This window comes from Adelges cooleyi, unplaced genomic scaffold (assembly GCF_023614345.1).
Source record: "Adelges cooleyi isolate 19-005CV unplaced genomic scaffold, UGA_ACOO_1.1 ACOO_flye_CR_arks_rails_tigmint_CR_PRNA_10, whole genome shotgun sequence".
Lineage (NCBI taxonomy): Eukaryota > Metazoa > Arthropoda > Insecta > Hemiptera > Adelgidae > Adelges > Adelges cooleyi.
The window spans coordinates 364,141-389,497 of NW_026095752.1; the positions used below are offsets into that span (position 1 = coordinate 364,141).

Genomic DNA, 25,357 nt, shown 5'->3' on the forward strand with positions numbered 1-25,357 from the left:
GGATAACTCCATACGCTGAAGATATTATAGGACGGTACCAACGTGGCTTTAGAAAAGGAAGGTTAACAACGGATCAAATATTTGGACTGAGACAAGTAATGGAGAAACATTACAAATTCGACAAAGACCTATACATTCGATTCGTTGACAATAAATAGGCTTATGATAGTATAAATAGGGAAGAGTTATGGAACACAATGATCTACTTCGGGATACCGAAAATATACGTTTATATGGCAAAACTGTGCAATAACAAAATTGCTTTTAGAGTGAAATTTCTGAGAGAATTGCCATCGACCTTTGAAGTAAACTCGGGTTTACATCAGGGAGATGCCTTATGCCAAACCTATTTAATTTAGTGCTTGAAAGGGTGATAAGAGAAATAAATCATAGTCATCAAATGGATGTGGCAAATAAAGAAATAATACTCGCGTATGCAGATGATATTGTCATTTTAAGTGCACGGGACTTTAGGGATTCTTCAAATTAAAACAGTATTATCTTTTTATCGATTTAAAAAAAATGATTTCCAATAAAGTAGACTTACAACCAAAATGTTATTTAATTTTTTATCCTAAGAACGCAAAACATTTTGTGGAGTTATGAAAAACATAAGATATATTTTACCTACTTAAAAAAACTAATTAAAATACATTACTCGATTATATTTACCTGACTTTGAGAACTTGACATAGGTCCAATGCATTGACCAGCGTTCACCAAAACGGTAAAACACGGCAAAAAAAATATGATTTTCCAAATCATCTTTTCGTATATCGATTGCGAAATACCTGAGCACTAAGAAACAACTAGACAATTCAAAATCAGAAACAACAATGAACATTTGTTAGTTTTATGTATTTATAACAGCTTGCATGTTTGTTTTACTGTAGTAAGCCATTCTAATAACATCTGTTCTGTTCTGTTAATGTTATGTTTCAGAAGTATACAAACATGTTAATAGAGTTGCTACTCGAAGGAATTGGTCCAGTACCAAAACATTTACAGTGTACACAGACACAAAAAACACACATATCATTGTTAAACCAGTATCGTTACTGCTCCGCTTCGAAGCTAAAATATGATTTGATTATTTTGAATTATTATTGCGTACAAAAATTATTTACGGTTTGTGGCTTATGTTTTTGTACACAAGATGTAAATACATGCTTGCATGTTTTTTTACTGTAGCCAGCCAGTTTTACAGTAGCTGTAACGTCTGTTCTGCTCTGTTAACATTGTATTTCAGAAGCATACAAACATAATCTATGTCTTGCCTAAAAGAGTATTATACACCGAAGGTTTTAAGTAGAATTGGAATGAGTACAATGGTATAAGATGCATCATAATATGACGGATGTGAAATAACTAACAGTTAAAGTTTTTTCTTTTTCGGGTGGACTAAGCGCACACTTTTAAACACTAAGAAGATATGGCCTTAACATAAGAAAATAGTTAGATATATATTTTGATAATGACTATTCAAAATGAATGCCAAATTTTCGAAATCGTATGTCTACTATTTTATTCAATATTTAGTTTTTTTGAGTTTCGTGAAAACTTTCTGTAGTTAGAAATTCATAAATGGACATGGCTTATTGTTTGGAAATAATAACAATTGTTAACTTATGACAAAAGGCTACATTTTCTCGCCTTGAGTTTTGTTAATTTAGAATTGTAATTTAAGTTTTTATTTTTTTAGACATTTTTTTAGTGTTTTATTTTTTTTTTATTTTTTTAATAATTTAAATCCAGAAACGAATGTTAGAATAAAGAGGTTGTTGAGTTAATTTTACAAAAATGTAGGTGACTCTTATAATAGGAGATCCCGACGAGTCCTGTCATCGCAGTTTTCGACCATAATTAAATAGAAATGTAGTTTACATTTTCTTAAATTATATTTTTTAAGTGAACTTTATTTACTGTTGTGAAGTCTTTGCAGAAAGACGATATAACTCGTTGTTAAATTAAATAATTAAGAAAAAATTAAAATAGGTGATTTAGTGTTTGAGTTTCAAAAATGAAACCGTTTAAAACTTGAAAAGAAGGGAGTGGCAATATGATCTATCTATAAATATAGTTTATGGCCACACCCCTGAGTATAAGATAACTGCAAATCGTCGAAACTTTTGAAAAAAAAAATTGCAAAATGTATACAATGTAGCAAGTATAAACATGTGTTTTGCAAAATTCCTCTAAACACAATATAATTGATATAAGCATGTGTTTAGTTTATATAAATATATTTCCTATATTTATTTAAATATTTGTAATTAAAAAAAAAACTGCCAAGTAATAACCACTTTTATCAATTAGTAAAGTGTTTATATAAATACATATTATTTGTGACACATACTATTTGAGAGTAATTATAAGAGTAAAAATAAAATAAAGGAAGGAATTGTAGCTTTATTAAATCAATGCCTAGATCAATATAATACACTCATTTTATTTAATTCTGTTAGCAAACACAAATAAAAGTTTTAGATAAGCGTAGTATGCTTTATGTAATAGGTATGTAAGCAAATTAGGATTACAAAATCATGTATAAATCAACTAATATTTAGTTATTTTATAATTTTAGTTATAATTATTTATTTATTTTTTTTTTTAATTTTTGGTTTTTAGAGCCGGTGAAATTATATTCTGCCTCGTCGACTCTAATTGGACTCCACAATTGGCGGGGGTTGACGGAAAATGAATAAAAGTCCTGTCAGAGGCAACATTTCGTTTTCAAAAGAGGCCGCGACTACTGCTGGCACATGTGGAATACGTCTACAATTCAATCTTCTCATATTGCTTGCGTTATAATGAGGTTCCTGAGCTGATTTTAAATGAGTAGGCCAGTGCAGTAAATTACTGGTGGTAAGAAGACGTTTTATAAGATTAGTTGGACATCTACTTTCTTGCAATGCGACCTTTATAGGTTTCTTTAAAAAAAAAAACAGTTAAACAAGGTTTTGAATAATGAATTTTTTACAAAAATTACTTTTTCATCTTTTTCAGGTCGAAGTATCAATAATCCCCAATTTATATCGCTCATTACTTCTAGTGAATTTATCCAATCAGTAGTTAAAAGATACGGAGCTGGCTACAAAATGTATGTATTTATTATAATAATAATGCACGAATACAGGGTGATTTTTTTTTATCATGGATCACATAACTCATGGGTTTCAAGAAATTAAAATGTTTTTTGTACATTGTTTTTATAAAATGTATCTCCATTTTTCATAACTTTTTTTTTACCTACTCCTAACTTAGTTATTTTGACAGAAACTTTTGAATTTTAAAAGACAACGTATTCTTTATTAACTTTTATTATTTATGATAGTTTACTAGCAATTTTGACTGGTCGATAACCAGTTTCGGATAGCTATTTTTAAAGTTATTGAAGTTTTAAGTTAAGGATAGGAGGAAAGGTGGAGTGCAACATTTGTATTATCTACACGCATTTCCCAACCACACTTCCTCACTAAAAAGTTGCTATAAAAAAAAAAACTAATTTGGAAGGAAAGGGTAAAAAAAAAGCAACGACAATGGTTCCAGGCTAATACTTTTCTGTATGACTAATGGATGGTCTTAAGTTGTAAATATTTCCATATGAAATAAACTAAGAGAAATAGCATTTAAAAAAAAACGACAAATGAAAATTTAGATACAAAGTTAATAAAGCTCACTTCCTTCCCCTTTAAATTTGAAAAAAACAAAAAAAAACCATACTAGTTTTAAGTTTTCAACTTTTTTTTGACGGATAGTATTCTGTTAACGAACCTGCAAAAACATTACACTCGTACTTAGATTGGAAGATTAGTTTTTTTTTTTAAAAATCCCCATCAATTGTACTTTTGAATAAGAAAAAATAAATATTTTGCATTTTTTAAAATTTTTTTAGAGTTTTTAGTCAATTTACCACTAAAACTCGAACTTAAAATTTTGTTTCAGTTTCTTACTTTTTTGTTTTATATAAGAAATTATTTAGTACTCGTATCACGTTGTCTGATAATTATAATTTTTCAAACTTAACCTAGATTACCAAAATCGACATCAACGCTCTAGGCGCCGTCGTAAAACTATTAAAACTTTTATGAAACTAATTTGCAAATGTTTTTTATTGAATACATATCATTGATAAGTTTGTTCTGTATAAACTTATGTATTTCCGTATAATAGCTAATCATTTATCAAATAAAAATTATGAATTAGTGCATTTTATACATGTATTATTTATACACATATTATAAAATATCACGTACACTCACTACCGATAGTCTGCACGATATTTCATTTTTGTAGTCCCGAAATTAGTATGAAAAGTGAGAAGTATTTCACCCAAAATGGTACTACATTTAAAAATTATTGTAAAATTTTGTATAGCATGATAAAATTACTTTAATTGTTTATCCTAATAACGCAAAACATTTTGTGGAGTTAGGAAAAACATAAGATATATTTTGAACCTACTAAAAAAACTAATTAAAATATACATTACTCGTTTATATTTACCTGACTTGGAGAACTTGACATAGGTTCAAGGCATCCACCAGCGTTCACTAAAACGGTAAAACACGGCAACAAACATATAATTTTCCAAATCATTTTGTCGTTTATCTACAGTGAAAAAAACACTAAAAAACTACTAGATAAGTAAAAGTCGGGTATAGCAATATGCTGAATTTCAATACTTTTCTTATAATATGACTTCTATGAATATGTTTTGTGGGTAAGAAAAAAGCTACGGAATTTCACAGGTGGCCTTAGTTAAATAAAAAAAATATAACTTTGACAGACACGGAATGTGATATGAAGTGTGAAAATTTAGCATGAATAATGCTATAGCCTTGGCCTCCAAGCCCGAAAACGACACAAAGTTGCTATACGAAAGTAGCGCACGATGACATCGAAATCATAACGAGTCTTCGTCGTCGCACATTATGTTTGGCGAGAACATAAATAATTAAGACTATTTTACCATCAAAAGTCGCAAGGAGATTATAGATCAGAAGTAATCACTATTCAGAAGCCGGCAGGCTAAAGCATTTTTTATGTTTCATAATTTTAGGCTTTGAGTAGAGTGTAACTTTTTATCAAATTATATTTCATTACTAAAAAATGTATTTTGCTTATTTTTAATTGCGTATAAGAATCGTTGATGGTTTGTGGCTCGTGTGTTCAGTACACGCGATAAATATAATATTTCATAAAAACGGGCCTAGTTGAGAAAGTAAGTACGAAATGTTGAAAAGTTATTGGTTTTTTGTTATTAACACATGCTCGCGGGGTTTATTTCACTGTAGCCAGCCATTCTAATAACATATTGTTATTGAGGTTTAAAATTTAAGAAGGGAGGTGGAGTGCGGTTGAGAAACGCGCGCAGATAAAAATAACTGTACTCTCCACCCTTCCTTCTCTCCTAAATTTAAAACTTTAAAACTATTTATTCAAAACTGATTATCGACAAAAATGAGACAAACTACATTTTCTCGCCTTGGATTTTGTTATTTAAAGGTTGTAATTTACGCTTTTGTTTTTTTGTTTGATCCTCGTTCTACCAGGGAGCTGGTGTTGGGTGCTTATTGGTTCTAAAACCTGGTCAAAAAAAGTTAAGTGCTTGGCTTATAGCGCGGTTATATTGTATATGGGCTTTACAGTGACTTTCTAATATAGCTATATATTATATAGATATAGCATACCAACTACTTATTCAGTGTTATATCTATTTGTTGATCTAACAACACATTTAATGGTTCTTGTTGATAGTGATGTTTTAGACTGTCAGCGTTCCAGAGTAATATGTTTACACTTAGTCCGTTAGTAATTTTCATCTTCATTAGTTTATTTACAATATTATTGATATAAACATGTATTTATTCATTCATTAAAATAGTAAATACAATATATATATGAATATATTACCTATATATTTTTTAATTATTTGCATTTAACAAAAAACAACTACCTTTAGTTATCTCAGACTTAATTATTGGTTTATGTAAATAAATATTATTTGTGATCTGAACGATGCGAGCAAATAAATTGCCACATTATAAAAAACAAGTAATTTAGATCATTCTAAACACTGAAGAGTATTAATAAAATAGAGAAAGGATTATTATAGCTTTATTAAATCAATGGCTAGATCAATATAATACAATATAATATACTCATTTTATTTAAATCCGTAAGCAAAAACAAATAAAAGTTTTAGGTAAGCGTAGTATGCTTTATGTAATAGGTATGTAAACAAATTAGGTTTACAAAATCATGTATAAATCAGCTAATATTTAGTTATTTTATAATTTTAGTTATAATAATTCATATATTTTTTTATAATTTTTGGTTTTCAGAGCCGGTGAAATTATATTCTGCCTCGTCGATTTTAATCAGTATCCACATTTTCCGGTAGATCTTTGAGTTGATTGAAAATGAAAAGAATTCCTGGGCCAGGCAATGATGGGTTTTCAGCACTGGCCGCGAGTGCTGCTGGTACATTTGGAATACGTCTAAATGTATAGCTTGTTAAAATATTTGAGCGATTTTGAGCTAGAGATTCAGCTAATTCAGGAGGCCTTTTACTTTGTTCACTTGTATCAAGAAGAACGTCGACAATATTAGATGGACATCTACTATTAATTAATCCGCGCTTTGTGTTGTCCTTAAAAAATAAAAACGGTTCAACACTTTTTTTGAATAATGTATTTTATATAAATATTACTATTTGATTTTGCATAGGTGTAAATGCCAAAGTATGGCATTCATCAACTGTAATGGTCTGTAGTGGTAAGTTTGGTAGCCATTCTTCAATTGATTCGTATGGTGGCGGGTCTTCGGTCTAAAAAAAAAAATATACGGTAATGAGTTTGAAAAACAAATACTGACTTAGAGCGGACAGATAAAAATTATTTTACAGTCTGCATGTTCTCTGAGCGCTAATAACTTGATAAATACTTATTTATAACAGAATTCATTTTTTATAAAATAATAAACATAAAGTTTTGCAATTAATCATTTAGTAAAGTTAAGTATGCATCAATTTTAATATAATATACAGGGTGTCCCACAAAAAATAAGACAAATTAAATAACTTCTGTTTTAGTGAATATTTTTAAGGTTTTTTTTTTTTAATTAATTTATACTCATTTGTGTTATAAACGCCACGTTTTTATTGCACTTAACTATTATACTTTTTTAAATAATTTTTTGAAAAAATTCTAGATTTTATTAAATTTAACATTTAGTAAAGTTCGGTATGTATTAATTTAAAAATATTATATGTAGGTATATCTTTAAAGTGTGATTCAGTGTTAATATAAAATGTATTAATTCAGTACCAACTAATTTTTATTATGTACTTAAAAAACAATTACATTATTTTCCAAATGACCATACTCGTCCGTCTGTAACAAAGAGAAGCCAGTACAGTAGGGTTGGTGCATGAGGGGACAAATCATATTAAGTGGAAGGGGGCAGAGGTGAACATGAATTATTACAACTGACAGTGGTATAATTTTTATGATTGTAGGAACTATGAAAACAATTTCAATTAAAGTGTAATTTAAAAAACCGGCAGATATCACTACTAAACAATACACACATTTCTGTTATGATGGTATAAATATTAATTGGAAGTATATAACAGGTCTTCATTTCAAACATTTTCCATACATTGGTAATAGAGAAATTCATTGAAACATTGTTAACAACGAAAACTTGAAAGCTTAAGATGTTTTACCGTTTTATTGTTGATGATAGTTTATTACAGTTAGTTCTTAATGTGACATATGAAAATGCAAAAAACTAAAAAGCCAAATAATGGAAAGACATAGAATTTGATGAATTACTCAATTTTTTTACTATTATGTTATGTATTTAACTTTTTTTTTTTTATGACCAAGTGGTAATTTAAAAAATTTTCATGTATTGATTACAAAAATATATATTATATTACCATTCAAGTATTTATATTTTCTTATTTTACAAATTTCACTAATCAAAGTTTTTTTTACTAAATTAGTTTTGTTTGTTATTTACAAGTATATAAGCAGTTGTGAAATTATAAAGAAATGTTACTTAAGGTATAGTTCAGGTATTTTCAGTTGATCGATTGAGTTTGATTGTAATAAAATAAAATAAAACACTGAAAATATCTGAATTTATTCATTACAATCACACCTCGTTCTTACAGAGTAGCAGGGGCACTCGATATCCCGCCACTCGACACCCTGATTCACAACTCGACGCTTAATAAGCCGTCACTACGCCCAGTACCACGGACCAAAATTTGTGTTAATTTATTTTTATTATAGCCCTTTGTTTTTTTGACTTTTACATGTCTTAGCTCTGGCACAAAAATTTTATGCACATTTTTGTAAAAACAATCGGCAGGACACCGTCCTACATTGAACAAAAAAAACTGTTCTATATTTAACACAGTTGTACAAAGAACAACAAAACAATAACGACAACAACAGCAGAAAATACAAAAAAAAAAAATTCGTTTTAACAACAAATTAAGAGATTTTTAAGGCAAATTTGTCTGCGACCACGATAGAACATTTTCATGTCTCGTTGAAGTACCGAATACATTTAGGGTAGTGGTGGAGTTATAGATAATGATATAGTATATTATGAAGCAGTAACAAGCTAGTATATTAAAACGTCAAGTTTCAGGCTAAAATTGTAGTGTTTATTATCTGGCTTAAAACAGTTCATAGAGAATTTGAGCCCTTAAACTGTTTTGAATTTATTATTTAGTTTTAATTTGAACGTTGAACGTACAACATATATTTTATCTCTTATCTTCTGCATCTTACCCCTATCCCCTACCCACTATCTCCCATCCCTATCACTCACCCCTATCCCCCATCCTTATCACTCATCCCTATCGCTTACCCTTATCCCCTACCTCTATCACTCACCCCTATCTCCCTCCCTCTATCCCTGTCACTTACCCCTATCTCTTATCTCATATCAGATAACAGCGTAACACTTTTTTCGTTACGTTTTTTTTCGGTTATTTGCAACAGCTAATTCCACCCCAACCCCATTTCCACCCTCAACCTCATCTTTATCCCCATTTCTTTTTGACATTTTCATGTCTTAGCTCTGGCACATAACCGAAAATATTATAACGAAAATATTGTAACGAAAATATTATAACGAAAGTATTGTTAACGAAAAATGCGTTACCAAACATAAATGGGGATGAAGATGAGGTGGGGGGTGTGAATGGGGTCGGGGGTGGGAATTAGCTGTGGTGCATAACCGAGAAAAAGCGTAACGAAAAAAGTGTTACGCTGTTATCTGATATGAGATAGGGGTGGGATATAGGGGTAGGGGATAGGGGTAAGATATAGGAGATAAGAGATATGTTGTATGTTCAACGTTCAAATTAGAACTAAATAATACATTCAAAACAGTTTAAGGGCCCAATTTCTCTATGAATTGTTTTAAGGCCCCTGGATACCGATCATTTTTAAGGAGTTTTGTATAGGCAATATTTAAGAAAAAAAGTGGTTTTAATACATTTTGACCTTGCCAATTAATTAACCGGTTAATTTTTAAAATCATCATGGTATTATTTTTAATTTAAATCATTTTGTCTATGAGTAAAAGCCATTTTAGTTAATATAATAGTACATATTTTGTCCATCGCACAGGCTGAACCAGTGATCCGATAAGTAATCTGAAAACAGATTTGAATTTGTCATGAAGTTTACTTGAGATCGGTCAGCGTACTTTTTTGATATCTTATTCCTACTACGCATAAAACATGTTTGAACATTTTATAAAATTTCAAAATTCAAATTCAAATTTGGAAAGGGTTAAAAATAAAAATTGAAAAAAACGCTCTGACCGATCTCAAGTAAACTTCATAAAAAATTCATATCTGTTTTTAGATTGCTAATCGGATCACTGGTTAGATCTGTGCGATGGACAAAAAAAGATGTGTTTGGGCTGAAAAAAACGGTCGGTATCCAGGGGCCTTAAGCCAGATAATAAACACTACAATTTCAGCCAGGAACTTGACGTTTTATTATACTAGCTTTTTACCGCTCGTTAATATACTAAATCATTATCTATAATTCCACCACTACTCTAAATTTATCTCTGTACTTCAACGAGACATGAAAATGCTCTTTCGTGGTTGCAGACTCGGCTGAAAAATGATTTTCAATTTTAATTTGACGTGCGATCCGCTGAACGGGTCCCGAACTTCGGAGAGGAGGGGGTTAAAGATAAAAAAGGTCACTTCTTCAACCTTTAACCCTGCATTAGTCGCGCGTTCTACTATTGTAGTACACCGATAATAAATTTTATTTTAAATGATTTTAGGATTTCCTCATCACAATGATAATTATAATACCTTTAAATGACATTGTATAGTTGATATCTGTTATGATTTCGGGCTTTATATTTTTGGTGTGATTCTGTATACTGAGTGATAAAGTTGCATGTTCTACTATTGTAGATTACGCGACCACTCAGGTACATAATTTTTATACATTGTGTTATGGGTATATTTAAAATTTTATATATTGATGTTATACATTATATTATATATAGATACACATACATAATAAATATATGATATACATATGTGTATATATATATGTATTTATACATATAAATATATATTTTAATAATATTGTTTTATTTGTTCTCCTTTAAATTGTTACAGTTCCTTTTGTATGTATTAAATTAATAAACATTGTACAACTATGTTATAAAATACACAATATATATGAGAATTGAATAATGTGGTAAAATCATTAATTTATGTTGCAATAATACATTTTAATTAGCAAAATTGTAATTGTTCTACATATGTAGACGCGCGACTACTCATGTGATATTTAACCGCACGACTAATGCAGGGTTAAAATAATAATAAAAAAACAAAAAAACAATACGAGTTTTAAATTTTCAACTTCTTTTAATTTGTAATAATTAATATTCTGTTAACGAACCTACAAAAAAACATTGCACTCGCGCTTAGTTTGAAAGATTAGGCATATAAATATTTTAAGTAATGCAACGCTCCACGATATTTCCGTTATTGATGTCATAATATGATATTAGGTATCAATTGTAAAGATATAAGTTATTTTAAAATTATCATTTTGAACGACTATAATTGTTAATATGACTATTAATAGTAGGACTACTAATTCGAGGTATTTTGCATTTTTAACCAAAGCTTTGTGATGCTTGTTTTTTTTTTCACAAAAAAATCGTCGCATGTATTTTTAACGATAATATTAGGTTTTAAGTCGATTTAGCACTAAAATTCAAAATTTAAAATTCGTTTCGATTTTAAAATTTGTTTTTTTTTTAAATTATTAAACGCTCGTATTATGTTGTCTGATATAATTTATTGAAATTATCCGTACGATGTAACCTAAATTTTGGAAATCTAGGTTACGTCATTAGTAGTGACAAGGCACCATCGTAAAAACCATTAAAACTTTTTTGAAATGTTTTTTAATTAAATACATATTATTGATAGGTTTGTTCTATATATACTTATGCATGTTCGTATAATGGCTTGTAATTTATCAAATATAAAAAAAATTATGATTTAGTGTATTTTATAGTTGCATTATTTTGAAATGCAACTATAAATCGTGACCTAAAATAAAATGTCACGTCCACTCACTATCGGTAGTACGCGCGATCATTTATTTTTGTAGTCCCGAAATCAGTATGCAAAGTATAGGTTTTCAAAAAAATTGTATTCAATAAAGTAGATTCACCTACACCCAAAATTACTTAAATTTTGTATTCTAAGAACGCACAACATTTTATGGAGGTATGAAAAATATAAAATGTGTTTTGTACCTACTAAAAAAAATAATCAAAATACATTACTCGATTATATTTACCTGTCTAGTCCCGCGAGCTGGTTTAAGACATTGACCAGCGTTTACTAAAACAGTAAAACACGGCATCAAAAATATTATTTTCCAAATCATTTTTTTGTTTATCTACTGAGAAATATCTTGACAATAAAGAACAACTTGAAAAGTGAAAGTCAGGTATAGGACTGTGCTGAATTTCAATGCTTTCCTTACAATATGACTACAATTTGTTTTGCGGGTAAGAAAAAAGCTACTACATATTTTTACAGATGGCCTTAGTGAAATACAAACATCATTTTGTCAGGCACAGAATAATATGAAGTGAGTGAAATTTAGCATGGGACATGCTTTAGCCCTTGGCCTCCCAGCCCGAAAACGACACAAAATTGCTATACGAAAGTAGCGCACCTGTTTAAACGACTAATAACATGTATAAGATGGCATTGAAATAATAACGAGTCGTCGTCATGCATACCGTTTGGCGAGAATATACACTAACTTTTTATTAAATTGTATATTATTACTGAAAAATATATTTTGCTTATTTTGAATTGCGTATAATAATTATTGATGGTTTTTGGCTCATGTTTCAACACACATGATGAAAATTATATTTCATAAAAAACGGGCCTAGTTGAGAAAGTTAATACAACATTTTGAAAAGTTATTAGTATTAACACATGTTTGCTTGTTGTTTTTTTTTTACTGTAGTCAGCCATTCTAACAACATAACATTTCTTACGATGCAATTTAAATGTAGCTAAAAAAATTAAGCTTTAAATTATACTTTAGAAGTATAAAAACATGACCTATGTATTGTTTAAATGAGTATTATGTGTCGAGGGTTAAAAGTAAAATATGAATGTATACAATGGTATAGCACGTATCATATTGTATATGATTAAAATTAAATAGATAAAATTAAAGTTATTTCTTATTAGGGTGTACTGAACACTTTTATATTTTATGTCGGTAGTAAATGTATGTAAATTTAAGCACACAAAGTAACTTAAAGAACTATAACCGTAGGTGGTAGGAAAGGTGCTGTCTCACAGACCGCTTATCAATGTAAATCTTATTAGGCTTCTTATCACTGTTCTAGTTCCACGTTAAAAATGTACTGTTCTTAGATATGGACAATTTATCTCAATGCATCAAATACATTTATTATTTGACTGTTTTAATTAATTTTTCAATATTAGCCAATTATAAAAATGTATTACTTACTTCTTCACAGCTATAATAATATATTAAATTGATATATTGGTAAACATCCATATTTATTTTCAGATTGTTTTAATTTAACCACGATGTCTTAGTATTTTATTAGATGGGTGACGAAAAATTCAACTTAACAAATTAAAATATTTACATAATTAAAGCAATGTCAAGTTTGAAAAAACATTAAAATAATGTATCAATTTCAAAAAATATAAAAAAAGTACAGTTCCAACTTTTATAAGCACCAATAACTATACCTATAATATCTACGCTTTTCCCACCATTTGGATAAAGAATATTGTAGTTGTATTTTATTTAGGTGTAAAAAAAGCCCAAAAGAATGCATTTTATTATTGTTATTCTTAATGTGGTTACGTTGTCACTGTTTTAGGTTTTATATCTCTAAAATTACTTCCAAATGACAAATAGGCTGCTAATTCTTAAACAAAAATCTCGTGTCCAGATTAGATTTTTTTAATATACATAGTCTACCACCTTTAAAGTCTGTATACTATATCTGTATCTGTATACTATTATGAATCTGAATTGTACTTGATCCTTAATGGCGTAAATTCTAAAATAAAATAATTACATTTTGTAAGTTAAAATATTTACACTACAAAAAAACTTCTTAAAATACATTTTAAAAAACCAGTAAAGTGGGGTCAGGGCATAGTTTGGACGGGGAGGTCACAGGTTTACAGGAATTTTTAAATCTGAAAGTGATAAAATCACTTTTGAAAAAACGCTTCGATGCAAATCGGTAGTTAGTATTTTCAAGCCAGTACAGTCCAAACCAAGCACAGTATAAACCAGCAAAGTATTAAATTAAGGTTCTGTATTTATAAATAAGCTGTAGGTACCTATCATGTTTTTTTTTCGGCGTAATGTCACTCTACAAACAAGTAGGTATATTATTTTGTACCAGTAGAAGAAAAACTGTTATTTTTTAAAACGTATTTCGTTTGGTTGTTTGTGATTTTATATGTTTGAACTATTTTCTTGCACGATAGTACTGTATATTTACTGAAGTTATAGCAAATATCTAGGTCGTACAACCGTATTTTACAATTGTTGAAGTGTTCACAATGAGTACAACAACTAGAATTTTTTTTTTAGCTAAAACCCCCTTGTTGTACAAAAGCCAATGATGTATAGGTGTTATTATTTTGCACATTTTATTACTATATAGTATTGTTCACAATGACTGTCGGGTTGCAAACAAAATATGAAAAACACCTGTTGGTCATGTATCGACTTTTTAAGTTCTAATATTAAGTGTTGTTTCACGCGATTTAAAAATGTTGCTGTAAAAATTTACCCACCTATTCAGTGCACCAAATTAAAATGTTAACACAAAACAATACCAATGACTGCTATAGACACAGCCACCCAATTGGTTTTTTAATCAGTCATATTATCACTAGTTTTCAGACCTTAGTCCTAAAAGTTTACTCGAAAAGTGAAATAAAGAAAAAGTTCCCACCCCTTTTAGGGGACACGATTTATGATATTTTTTTGGTTAATCAACATTTATCGGTGGTACTTTGCCTAAAGAGTATTCCCCTTTTGGGTGTTGTTGTTGATTTGATTTCTTTTTCGGTTTCATATTGAATTTTCATGTTAACCCGACTCGTTCAGTATTATTTTAATATCGCGTTTTTAGGCGAAATGCCATGTGCGCTGTAGCGTTATAACCCTCGTTCATTCGTACAGCGACATTTCTGGTCCCGATTTTTTTACCTGGTAACACGATCGTTCCGAAATTCGAAATCATATACTTAGGTCTTTGAGACGCCCGAGCAGTTTTACTTCTATGATCCAAAGCCCTAAGTGCAATGTTTATCGAGAAATTTAATTTCGAAAGTTCTGATTTTCATCAATAAGCGTCGAAACTGGAAAGTTATCTCTACCGCACTTAAAGTGTAATTATCCAAAGCTGGAGCCGTCAATATTTTCGGCAGATCGTCCTTAATCTAAAAATTAAATTAAATTTATAGGCACGTTATAACTTAAGGTTTAAATGTTGATAGAGCTCTAGAAAAAAAAGTATAACTTTGAATTTAAGTTAGAAAAAAATCAAAATTGCAATTTATTATATTTAGAGAAAATGTGTGTCTCACGTTAAACTGGTAACAGTGTACACAATTATTTAATTACTTTTATTCTCTCGGGAATGTAAAACATATTAAATTTAATTGCTGGATTAAACAAACTAACTTGTTTGCAAGTGTGTTGTCTAAAAAAAAGACACTAAACAAAATTACAACGATAATGTTTCATGTATTTAACAAGAGTAATGTCGCCGATTATAGTTAGGTATTATGATTTTTACGGTTGTGATGTTAGATTATATGTCCTAAGATATGGCATGAATTATTTTTTTAAGTATAGGAAAAAAATAGGGAGGTGGATGCAGCAAAAAAATGTTAATAAGAGCCACTCTAATCTATATACATAGTACAGTTTGTAGATAAGAAATAAAATAATATTACTACTGCCAAAACTCGAAGACCCTCAAAAAATACTTCATCATTGACAATAATGATATTTAGCAATCTATTGGTATAATAGAAGCCCAGCGACACTCAGATTATTTTCACCTAAATTAAAACAAATGATAAATGATGTAAGGGGCTTACAGAATAAATTGTGTTGAATACTCTTTTTTTTGTTGAATATCATATTTTATTTGTAACATTCAAGTTGTTTTTTTTTTTACAATGTACCATACTAATTTTTTTGATTTCGTTTAAGATTTGGGTATGTATTATAGAAACCTTATATTACAGCCGGTATTATTGTACGATTTTCTTAATTTGCTATATAAGTATTAACTGATTTTTTACCGATGCGTAAATTTTACTTGAAAATCTCTTAACTTGCTATTAAAACGATTTTTTTTGTATTTCCTGCTGTTGTTGTCGTTATTGTTTTATTCATTTTTGTACAACTGTGTTGAATATAGAACACATTTTTTTTTGTTCAATGTAGGACGTTGTCCTACCGATTGTTTTTACAAAAATATGCATATGATTTTTTTTCAAGTTTCTACAGTATTTTTATGTCATTGAAAAAAATGAAGGTGATTTAACTACGAATATATCGGTTTAACAAAAAACAAAAAACAACATATATTATGTTACTAAAACACATTTTATAAGAGAGATACGAATAAGATATTAATACTTCGGTAGTATTAAAAATGAATTCCTTACTTAGGGGCAAAAAAGGCAAACCAAAATGTCCTGAAATGAATAAATAATACTAAGTCTATGCTTGAAATGTAGTTTGAAAGAGTAAAAATTAGTGAACTTTTAATACACTCATATATTTGTATAAATTTTAAAAAAAAGTGTACTTTTGTGAATACATTGATAGTTGTAATATTCGGAAACACTTAACTTGTTCTTATAAATAAAAGTTCACAGCTGTAGTAAAATAACATGTATTGAGTGGAGACATGTACGAAACAGACATTTCCTAACATATGTTGATAACTTTATTCTGTTATCGAGTATCTTATTGACTAATGTCATAATACAAATCTAGCAAATTTATATTTACATTTATGTTTATACGCCTCAAGGGCAAGATTATAAGACATCATAAAAACAGTGACAATTTATACAACTACATAAAGTACAATAGAATATCAATAGTAGCAATTACTGTTACAAACTAAAAACTATATCTACGGTAGAAGAAAAAAAAAACAAAGAGAAGTAAGGTATTTACAATAATTTATAATAATTACAACAAGTAACAGAGGTCGGAATTAGCTAATGACATACAGCGGCGTAGTGGTTCATTTAAACCATAATTAGTGGAAGAGGAAGAAAGGGAAAAAGGAACTGTGTAGCGGGTAGAACGGGGAGGAACTTCGAAAGAAATTTTAGAAAGCAAACAAGGTGAGTCAATTTATCCATGCAGTAGTTTAACTAAAAACCCAAGATTGTTTGCACGTCTACGGTTAGCTGTTGTGAGTTTTCGCCGTATGAGAGTCCCAAATAACCGAACCATATTCTAAGATTGGTCTAACCGGTGAACAATACAGTGCTCTCAAAGGTGACTTTAATTTAAATTCGGAGGACACACGTTTAATAAAACCTAATGTTTTGAGAACTTTACATGAAACTTTCTCTGCATGCAAATTAGGACTAAGCGTCGGACTGAAAACAAAATCTAGATCAGTGATAGACTTGTCAAGCGACACTAAAACCGATCCCTTTATAGTACGACTAAATTGGATAGGGAGTCTGCGGCGTGTAAAAGAAAAATAATGACATTTAGCAATATTAAATTGCAGCCCCAGCTTATCGCCCCGAGAGACTAAACCTTTTAACTCTTCTTGGAGAATATGGCAATCGTTTAGAGAGTCAATCTGATAAAACAGTTTAATGGCGTGCGCAAATGCTAATAGGCGCACATGCTGTAAGACAAGGTTAGCACTATTAATAAACAACGAGAAGAGTAGTGGAGAAAGGGGAACCCCTTGTGGAACACCCGAAGAAGCAGGAAGAATATCAGATGTAACTCCATGAATTCGCACCCACTGTTTTCTGTCTTCGATAAATGAACTAAACCACGACAATAGCGGCTTTCTGAAACCAGTTTCACGTGATACACTTACCAAGGCCAGATGGTCAACACGGTTAGGTTAGAAAATAATTAGTTTTAGTTATAATATAATTTTCTTATTCGACTTGATGTCAAATATTTAAAAAATACTCAAACTTTAGAAACATCCATGCTAACACTCCTAATTAGGGGTCAATCTAAAATGTAATACAACGTGTTAATCAAATAGGTTATTTAGTGTTATAGGTTTAAAAAAGAAACCGTTTAAAACTTTAAAAGAAGGGTTGGTGAATATGGCCCATTTATTATTACAGTTTATGTAAACGTCCCTGAGTATAAGATAATAGAAAATCGTCGAAAACTTTAAGAAAAAATTGCAAACTTATGCAGTGTAGCAAGTATAAATATATTTTTTGCAAAATTTTTTAAACACAATATTATTAATATAAACATGTATTTTGTCATTTATGAAAATACAATATATATTATTATAATTATTATGTAATAATACCTATATATTTTTTAATTATTTGCATTTAACAAAAAACAACTACCTTTAGTTATCTCAGACTTAATTATTGGTTTATGTAAATAAATATTATTTGTGATCTGAACGATGCGAGCAAATAAATTGCCACATTATAAAAAACAAGTAATTTAGACCATTCTAAACACTGAAGAGTATTAATAAAATAGAGAGAGGATTATTATAGCTTTATTAAATCAATGGCTAGATCAATATAATACAATATAATATACTCATTTTATTTAAATCCGTAAGCAAAAACAAATAAAAGTTTTAGGTAAGCGTAGTATGCTTTATGTAATAGGTATGTAAACAAATTAGGTTTACAAAATCATGTATAAATCAGCTAATATTTAGTTATTTTATAATTTTAGTTATAATAATTTTAATAATAATTTATATATTTTTTTTAATTTTTGGTTTATATTCTGCCTCGTCGATTTTAATCAGTATCCACATTTTCCGGTAGATCTTTGAGTTGATTGAAAATGAAAAGAATTCCTGGGCCAGGCAATGATGGGTTTTCAGCACTGGCCGCGAGTAATGCTGGTACATTTGGAATACGTCTAAATGTATAGCTTGTTAAAATATTTGAGCGATTTTGAGCTAGAGATTCAGCTAATTCAGGAGGCCTTTTGCTTTGTACACTTGTCCCAAGAAGAACGTCCACAATATTAGATGGACATCTACTATTAATTAATCCGGGCTTTGCGTGGTCCTTAAAAAATAAAAACGGTTCAACACATTTTTTGAATAATGTGTTTTATATAAAAATTACTATTTGATTTTGCTTAGGTGTAAATGCCAAAGTATGGCATTCATCAACCGTAATAGTCTGTAGTGGTAAGTTTGCTAGCCATTCTTCAATTGTTTCGTATGGTTGCAGTGCTTCGGTCTAAAAAAAATTTATACTACAATGAATTTTAAAAACAAATACTGACTTAGTGCGGACAGAAAAAGTTTTTCACCATTTAATTAATTTTTTGTGTTATGTTGTATTATTATTTTATGTTGTAATAATTTTTACGATTTTTTCTTTCTATTTGTCATTTTTAATTTTATCAATTCGCTGTTTCATTCTCTGCTATTTTATTTTATATTGTACTTTACTTGAGCCTACGGACGTTTGTTCAATAAATAAATAAATAAGAGATAAGAGATAGGGGTAAGAGGTAAGAAATGAAGGGCGGGGTGGAATGGGGTTGGGGGGTGTGGGAATGGGTTAAGCTTTTTTCTGATAAGAGATATGTTGTACGTTCAGCGTTCAAATTAGAACTAAATGATAAATTCAAAAAAGTTTAAGGGCCAAAATTCTCTATGAATTGTTTTAAACCAAATTTTAAACACTGCAATATTAGCCAGAAACTTGATGTTTTAATATACCAATCACCTTAGATACTAGCTTGTTATTGCTTCTTAATATACTATATCATTATCTATAATTCCACCACTACTCTAAATTTATTTCAGTTAACTATGTATCAATTTTAAAAAAATATATGTAGGCATTTTTTTATGTAATTCAGCGTTAAGTTAAAATATAATCCAGTACCTACAAATTTTGTATTATGTACTTAAAAAAACAATTACATTATTTTCCAATCTGCTATACTCGCCCGTCTGTAACAAAAAAGAAGCCATTACAGTGGGGTCAGTTCACAAAGGGGACGGACCATATTAAAGGTCAGAGGTTATTATGAATTATTACAACTGAAAGTGATATTATTCTTATGATTGTAACTTCATCTATTTAATAGATCTATTTAATTTACCTATATCACATGATACTCGTGTTCATAAAACATTTATTGACACTTTTTATTTTTGAATACAATAGCTTATTATTTAATGTGAGCAGGCTCCTTATACAGGGTGATTCATATAGGATAAGACCCTCATTTTCCATTAAGTAATTTCAATTCAGAAATTTTTTTTTTTTGGAAACATTTAAGTTTTATGTTATTTTATATTGTTAAGTTAAAATGTAGTCATTCAGTACCTACTAAATTTGTATTATATACTTAAAAAAACAATTACATTATCATCCATTTGGCTGGACTGAAGTGATATTATTCTTATGACTGTAACTTCATCTATTTAACAACATAAATATTTTTTTCTCTTCTCTTTTTTTTAGTCTGGGTCGGAGTCTAGTGGGGACGGAGTGCAGTTTCGTTTTTATCTGCACAAAATACCTAGTTAACCGCACTTCAACGGCCGTCTTAAATTTTTAACTAGAATGACTTTAAAATAATTAATCCAAAACTGGTTATCGATCCGTCACAACGTTTAGCGAATATTTCTGCAAAATTATTCTCTTGCATTTGGTCGAAAAAAAGTCATTTAAGTCACTTTACCCTCAATAAAATCCCAAAATAGTGTCATTATTGATTTTATAAGCTATGTTGAGTTATCATTTTAGAACACTATAAATATTTTTTAAGTATAGACTGTTGAATTAGGTAGCAAAAAAACCTGCCACGATGAGCGGGGGAATGCGGGACGACATAATATAAAATGCCACGCACTCTCACTATCGGTAATACGCGCGATCATTAATTTTTTCAGTCCCGAAACCAGTATGAAAAGTACTACCGATTTAAAAAAAAATGGTATCCAATAAAGTGGATTTATACCCAAAATGTTATTACATTTAAAAATTGATGAGAAAATATATACAGGGTGATTATTTTATCATGAACATCTCATAGGGTTTAATAAGAAATAAAAATATTTTTTTTCATATTGTTGTATACAATGTGATCTCATTTTTTCACAATTTTTTTTGTTTTTACCTTCCTCCAACTTAGTTTTTTTGATAGCAACTTTGAAACTTAAATGGTTACGTATATATTTTATTAACTTTTTATATTGAGAATAATGTACTAAAAATGTTGACTTCGATAACCATTTTCAGATAACTATTTTTAAAGTTATAAGAGTTTTAAAGTTATGATGAGAGGGGAAGTGCGGTTGAGAAATGCACGCAGATAAAAATAATACTACACTTCACCTTTCCTCCTGCTCTAAACTTAAAATTTCAATAACTTCAAAAATAGTTATCTGAAACTCGTTATCGACCAGTCAAAATGTTTAGGACATAATTCTCAATTTAAGAAGTTAATGAAATGTATGCATTACTATTAAATTTTTGAAAGATGCTATCAAAAAAACTAAGTGGGAAGGGGGTAAAAAAATAATTGTGAAAAACTGAGATCACATTGTATAACAACAATATGAAGAAAAAAAAATTAATTTATTATTAAACCTTATGAGATATTGAGTGGTTCATGATAAAAGAATCACCCTTTATAGTATGATAAAATTACTTTAATTTTTTTCCTAAGAACGAAAAACATTTTGTGTAGTAAAAAACATTACTCGATTATATTACCTGTTCTGGGGAATATGTCCTAGATGGTTTATTACATGCACCAGCGTTCACTAAAACGGTAAAACACGGCAACAAAAATATAATTTTCCAATTCATTTTTTCGTTTATTTATTAAGAAATACCTATAACACTAAGAAATAACTAGAGGAATCAAAATCAGGTACAGCACTGAACATTTGTTAGTTTTAGGTATTTACAACAACTTATATGTCTTTTTTACTGTATTGCCATTCTGATAACATCTGTTCTGTTACCATTGGTGAAACAGAAGTATACAAACATGATTTATAGAGTTGCTACTTCAAGCAATTGGCCAAGTACCAATAAAGTTACAGTGTACACAGACACAAAAAGAGCCAACATCGTTGTAAAAACAATAGCATCGCTGCTCCGCTTCGTAGCTAAAATATACTTTGCTTATTTTAAATTATTATTGCATCTAAAAATATTTTATGGCTTGTGGCTTCTGTTTCAGTACACAAGATGTAAATGCATGTTTGCCTGTTTTTTTTACTGTATTACTTTATTCTAATAACATCTGTTTCTACGACTAAATTTAAATGTAGCTAGAAAAATAATGCTTTAACATTGTATTTCAGAAACACACAAACATGATCTATATATTGATTAAATGAGTATTATTTGTCGAGGGTTAAAAGTAAAATTGGAATGAGAACAATGTTATAAGATGTAGCATATATATGATTAAAATACGGACGGGAACCAAAGTTATATATCTTTAGGGTGGTCGGTAATAAATGTGTATAAATTTAAGTACACAATGTAACTTCAAGACTATAACTGTAACTGGTAAAAAGGTGCTGACTCACATACCACTTATCGATGTCAATTTTACTAGACTTCTCATCACTGTTCTAGATCTATGTCAAAAGTGTTTTTTTTTATATGGACACTTTATCTTAGTTATCGTGCTAGAGGTTCTATTTGTCGCATTCTTCCCATCATCACTTCTTCGGCTCCTTTACGTAGTTTGACTAATCTTGAAGACTTACCTGTTTCCGATTGCTGTTGAAGCTTCTCTTGTCGTTTTTGTTTCTCCTTTTCTAGGAGTCGCTTGCGTCGAGTGGCTGTCTCCTTAAACATCGTGGCAATTGTCAATAATGCACTATTCATTTCATAAGTTAATAACACAGATAAAATTGCGTTGTTGTCCAGTTATGTGCTATGTTTAAAGTTTCAAGTCTCTAGCTCATCGGCAAGATTGTTTAAATTTGATTGCAAACATTTTTACCGAACAGAGAAGAATACGAGTTAATAAAAACGTGTTAAAATAATAACATTATTTTCATGATTTAAGAAATGGGCGTATCGACAATGTGTGTTAATCACGAAATTGCAGCTTTCAATAATGGGCGGCTGTGTATTTTACCTAGCGAACATTGGCAGCCATTTCCTGAGAATTAAATACATGAGTTGATGATATTGTTGGAATTTTTTTTTCAAAAATGAATGCATTCCCATTCACATAAATATGGAAAGCATCAGAGTGAATCCAAAAACGAAAAAATGTTTTTTTTTAATCGTGTAAAATTTGTAGTTATAATTAGTAATAATTTACAAATTTCCTTACTAAATTGAAAAATTAGTGTTGTCCAAGAGCAAGTTAGACCAGATAACCTAATACTCAAACTTAAAAAAAATTATCGATTTTATATGAGAACTTAAGAATAAGGCGCTCATTTTTCTTAAAATTGTTGCACGAAGAGTGGATAGTAGTATTATTTTTATCTGTGCGCATTACTGTACCGCACTTTACCCCGTCCTAAATTACAATTTTAATGACTTTAAAAGTGATAATTCAAATTTGGTTATTGACCAAACAAAATGTTCAGCAAATCAAATAGATCAGACAGATGAAATATCAGATGCTTCAATTGCTTACTAGCGGCTTGGCAGAGTTAAGCATTTATAATATTTTCATCAATGGTTTTATATTTTAATAATTGTTTAACGAATAATAAAATGGATAAAAGTGAAACTGAAATAAGAATAAATATCATTGTACTACAATAATATGTATTTTTCTGATGTAGACACCTTAACTACCGAGGGAGGTGGATGCAGCAAAAAAATGTTAATAAGAGCCACTCTAATCTATATACATAGTACAGTTTGTAGATAAGAAATAAAATAATATTACTACTGCCAAAACTTGAAGACCCTCAAAAAATACTTCATCATTGACAATAATGATATTTAGCAATCTATTGGTATAATAGAAGCCCAGCGACACTCAGATTATTTTCACCTAAATTAAAACAAATGATAAATGATGTAAAGGGCTTACAGAATAAATTGTGTTGAATACTCTTTTTTTTGTTGAATATCATATTTTATTTGTAACATTCAAGTTGTTTTTTTTTTACAATGTACCATACTAATTTTTTGATTTCGTTTAAGATTTGGGTATGTATTATAGAAACCTTATATTACAGCCGGTATTATTGTACGATTTTCTTAATTTGCTATATAAGTATTAACAGATTTTTTACCGATGCGTAAATTTTACTTGAAAATCTCTTAACTTGCTATTAAAACGATTTTTTTGTATTTCCTGCTGTTGTTGTCGTTATTGTTTTATTCATTTTTGTACAACTGTGTTGAATATAGAACACATTTTTTTTTGTTCAATGTAGGACGTTGTCCTACCGATTGTTTTTTACAAAAATATGCATATGATTTTTTTTTCAAGTTTCTACAGTATTTTTATGTCATTGAAAAAAATGAAGGTGATTTAACTACGAATATATCGGTTTGACAAAAAACAAAAAACAACATATATTTTGTTACTAAAACACATTTTATAAGAGCGATACGAATAAAATATTAATACTTCGGTAGTATTAAAAATGAATTCCTTACTTAGGGGCAAAAAAGGCAAACCAAAATGTCCTGAAATGAATAAATAATACTAAGTCTATGCTTGAAATGTAGTTTGAAAGAGTAAAAATTAGTGAACTTGAATACACTCATATATTTGTATAAATTTAAAAAAAAAGTGTACTTTTGTAAGTACATAGTTTTTATATACATTGATAGTTGTAATATTCGGAAACACTTGTTCTTATAAATAAAAGTTCACAGCTGTAGTAAAATAACATGTATTGAGTGGAGACATGTACGAAACAGACATTTCCTATCATATGTTGATAACTTTATTCTGTTATCGAATATCTTATTGACTAATGTCATAATACAAATCTAGCAAATTTATATTTACATTTATGTTTATACGCCTCAAGGGCAAGATTATAAGATATCATAAAAACAGTGACAATTTATACAACTACATAAAGTACAATAGAATATCAATAGTAGCAATTACAGTTACAAACTAAAAACTATATCTACGGTAGAAGAAAAAAAAAACAAAGAGAAGTAAGGTATTTACAATAATTTATAATAATTACAACAAGTAACAGAGGTCGGAATTAGCTAATGACATACAGCGGCGTAATGGTTCATTTAAACCATAATTAGTGGAAGAGGAAGAAAGGGAAAAAGGAACTGTGTAGCGGGTAGAACGGGGAGGAACTTCGAAAGAAATTTTAGAAAGCAAACAAGGTGAGTCAATTTATCCATGCAGTAGTTTAACTAAAAACCCAAGATTGTTTGCACGTCTACGGTTAGCTGTTGTGAGTTTTCGCCGTATGAGGGTCCCAAATAACCGAACCATATTCTAAGATTGGTCTAACCAGTGAACAATACAGTGCTCTCAAAGGTGATTTTAATTTAAATTCGGAGGACACACGT

General features: G+C 29.4%; 1 protein-coding gene across 4 annotated transcripts in view; it reads right to left on the bottom strand.

Moving 5' to 3' along the window:
- The window catches only part of LOC126837078 (E3 ubiquitin-protein ligase NRDP1-like), a 46,435-nt gene extending 24,663 nt beyond the window's left edge, over nt 1–21,772 (bottom strand). The window contains exons 1-4 of one of the 4 annotated variants that reach the window (XM_050570824.1): nt 21,584–21,772; nt 19,780–19,809; nt 6,716–6,832; nt 6,189–6,655 (exon numbers count right to left, since the gene is read on the bottom strand). In XM_050570824.1, the coding sequence (XP_050426781.1) occupies nt 6,380–6,655; nt 6,716–6,832; nt 19,780–19,809; nt 21,584–21,679 (519 nt within the window). In that variant the 5' untranslated portion in view covers nt 21,680–21,772 and the 3' untranslated portion in view covers nt 6,189–6,379. Of the gene's footprint in view, nt 1–6,188; nt 6,656–6,715; nt 6,833–18,599; nt 18,908–18,967; nt 19,085–19,779; nt 19,810–21,583 lie in introns of those variants that run through there. The other 3 variants (XM_050570835.1, XM_050570864.1, XM_050570853.1) reach the window with 3 other exon arrangements.
- Between the last annotated feature and the right edge of the window lie 3,585 nt (nt 21,773–25,357).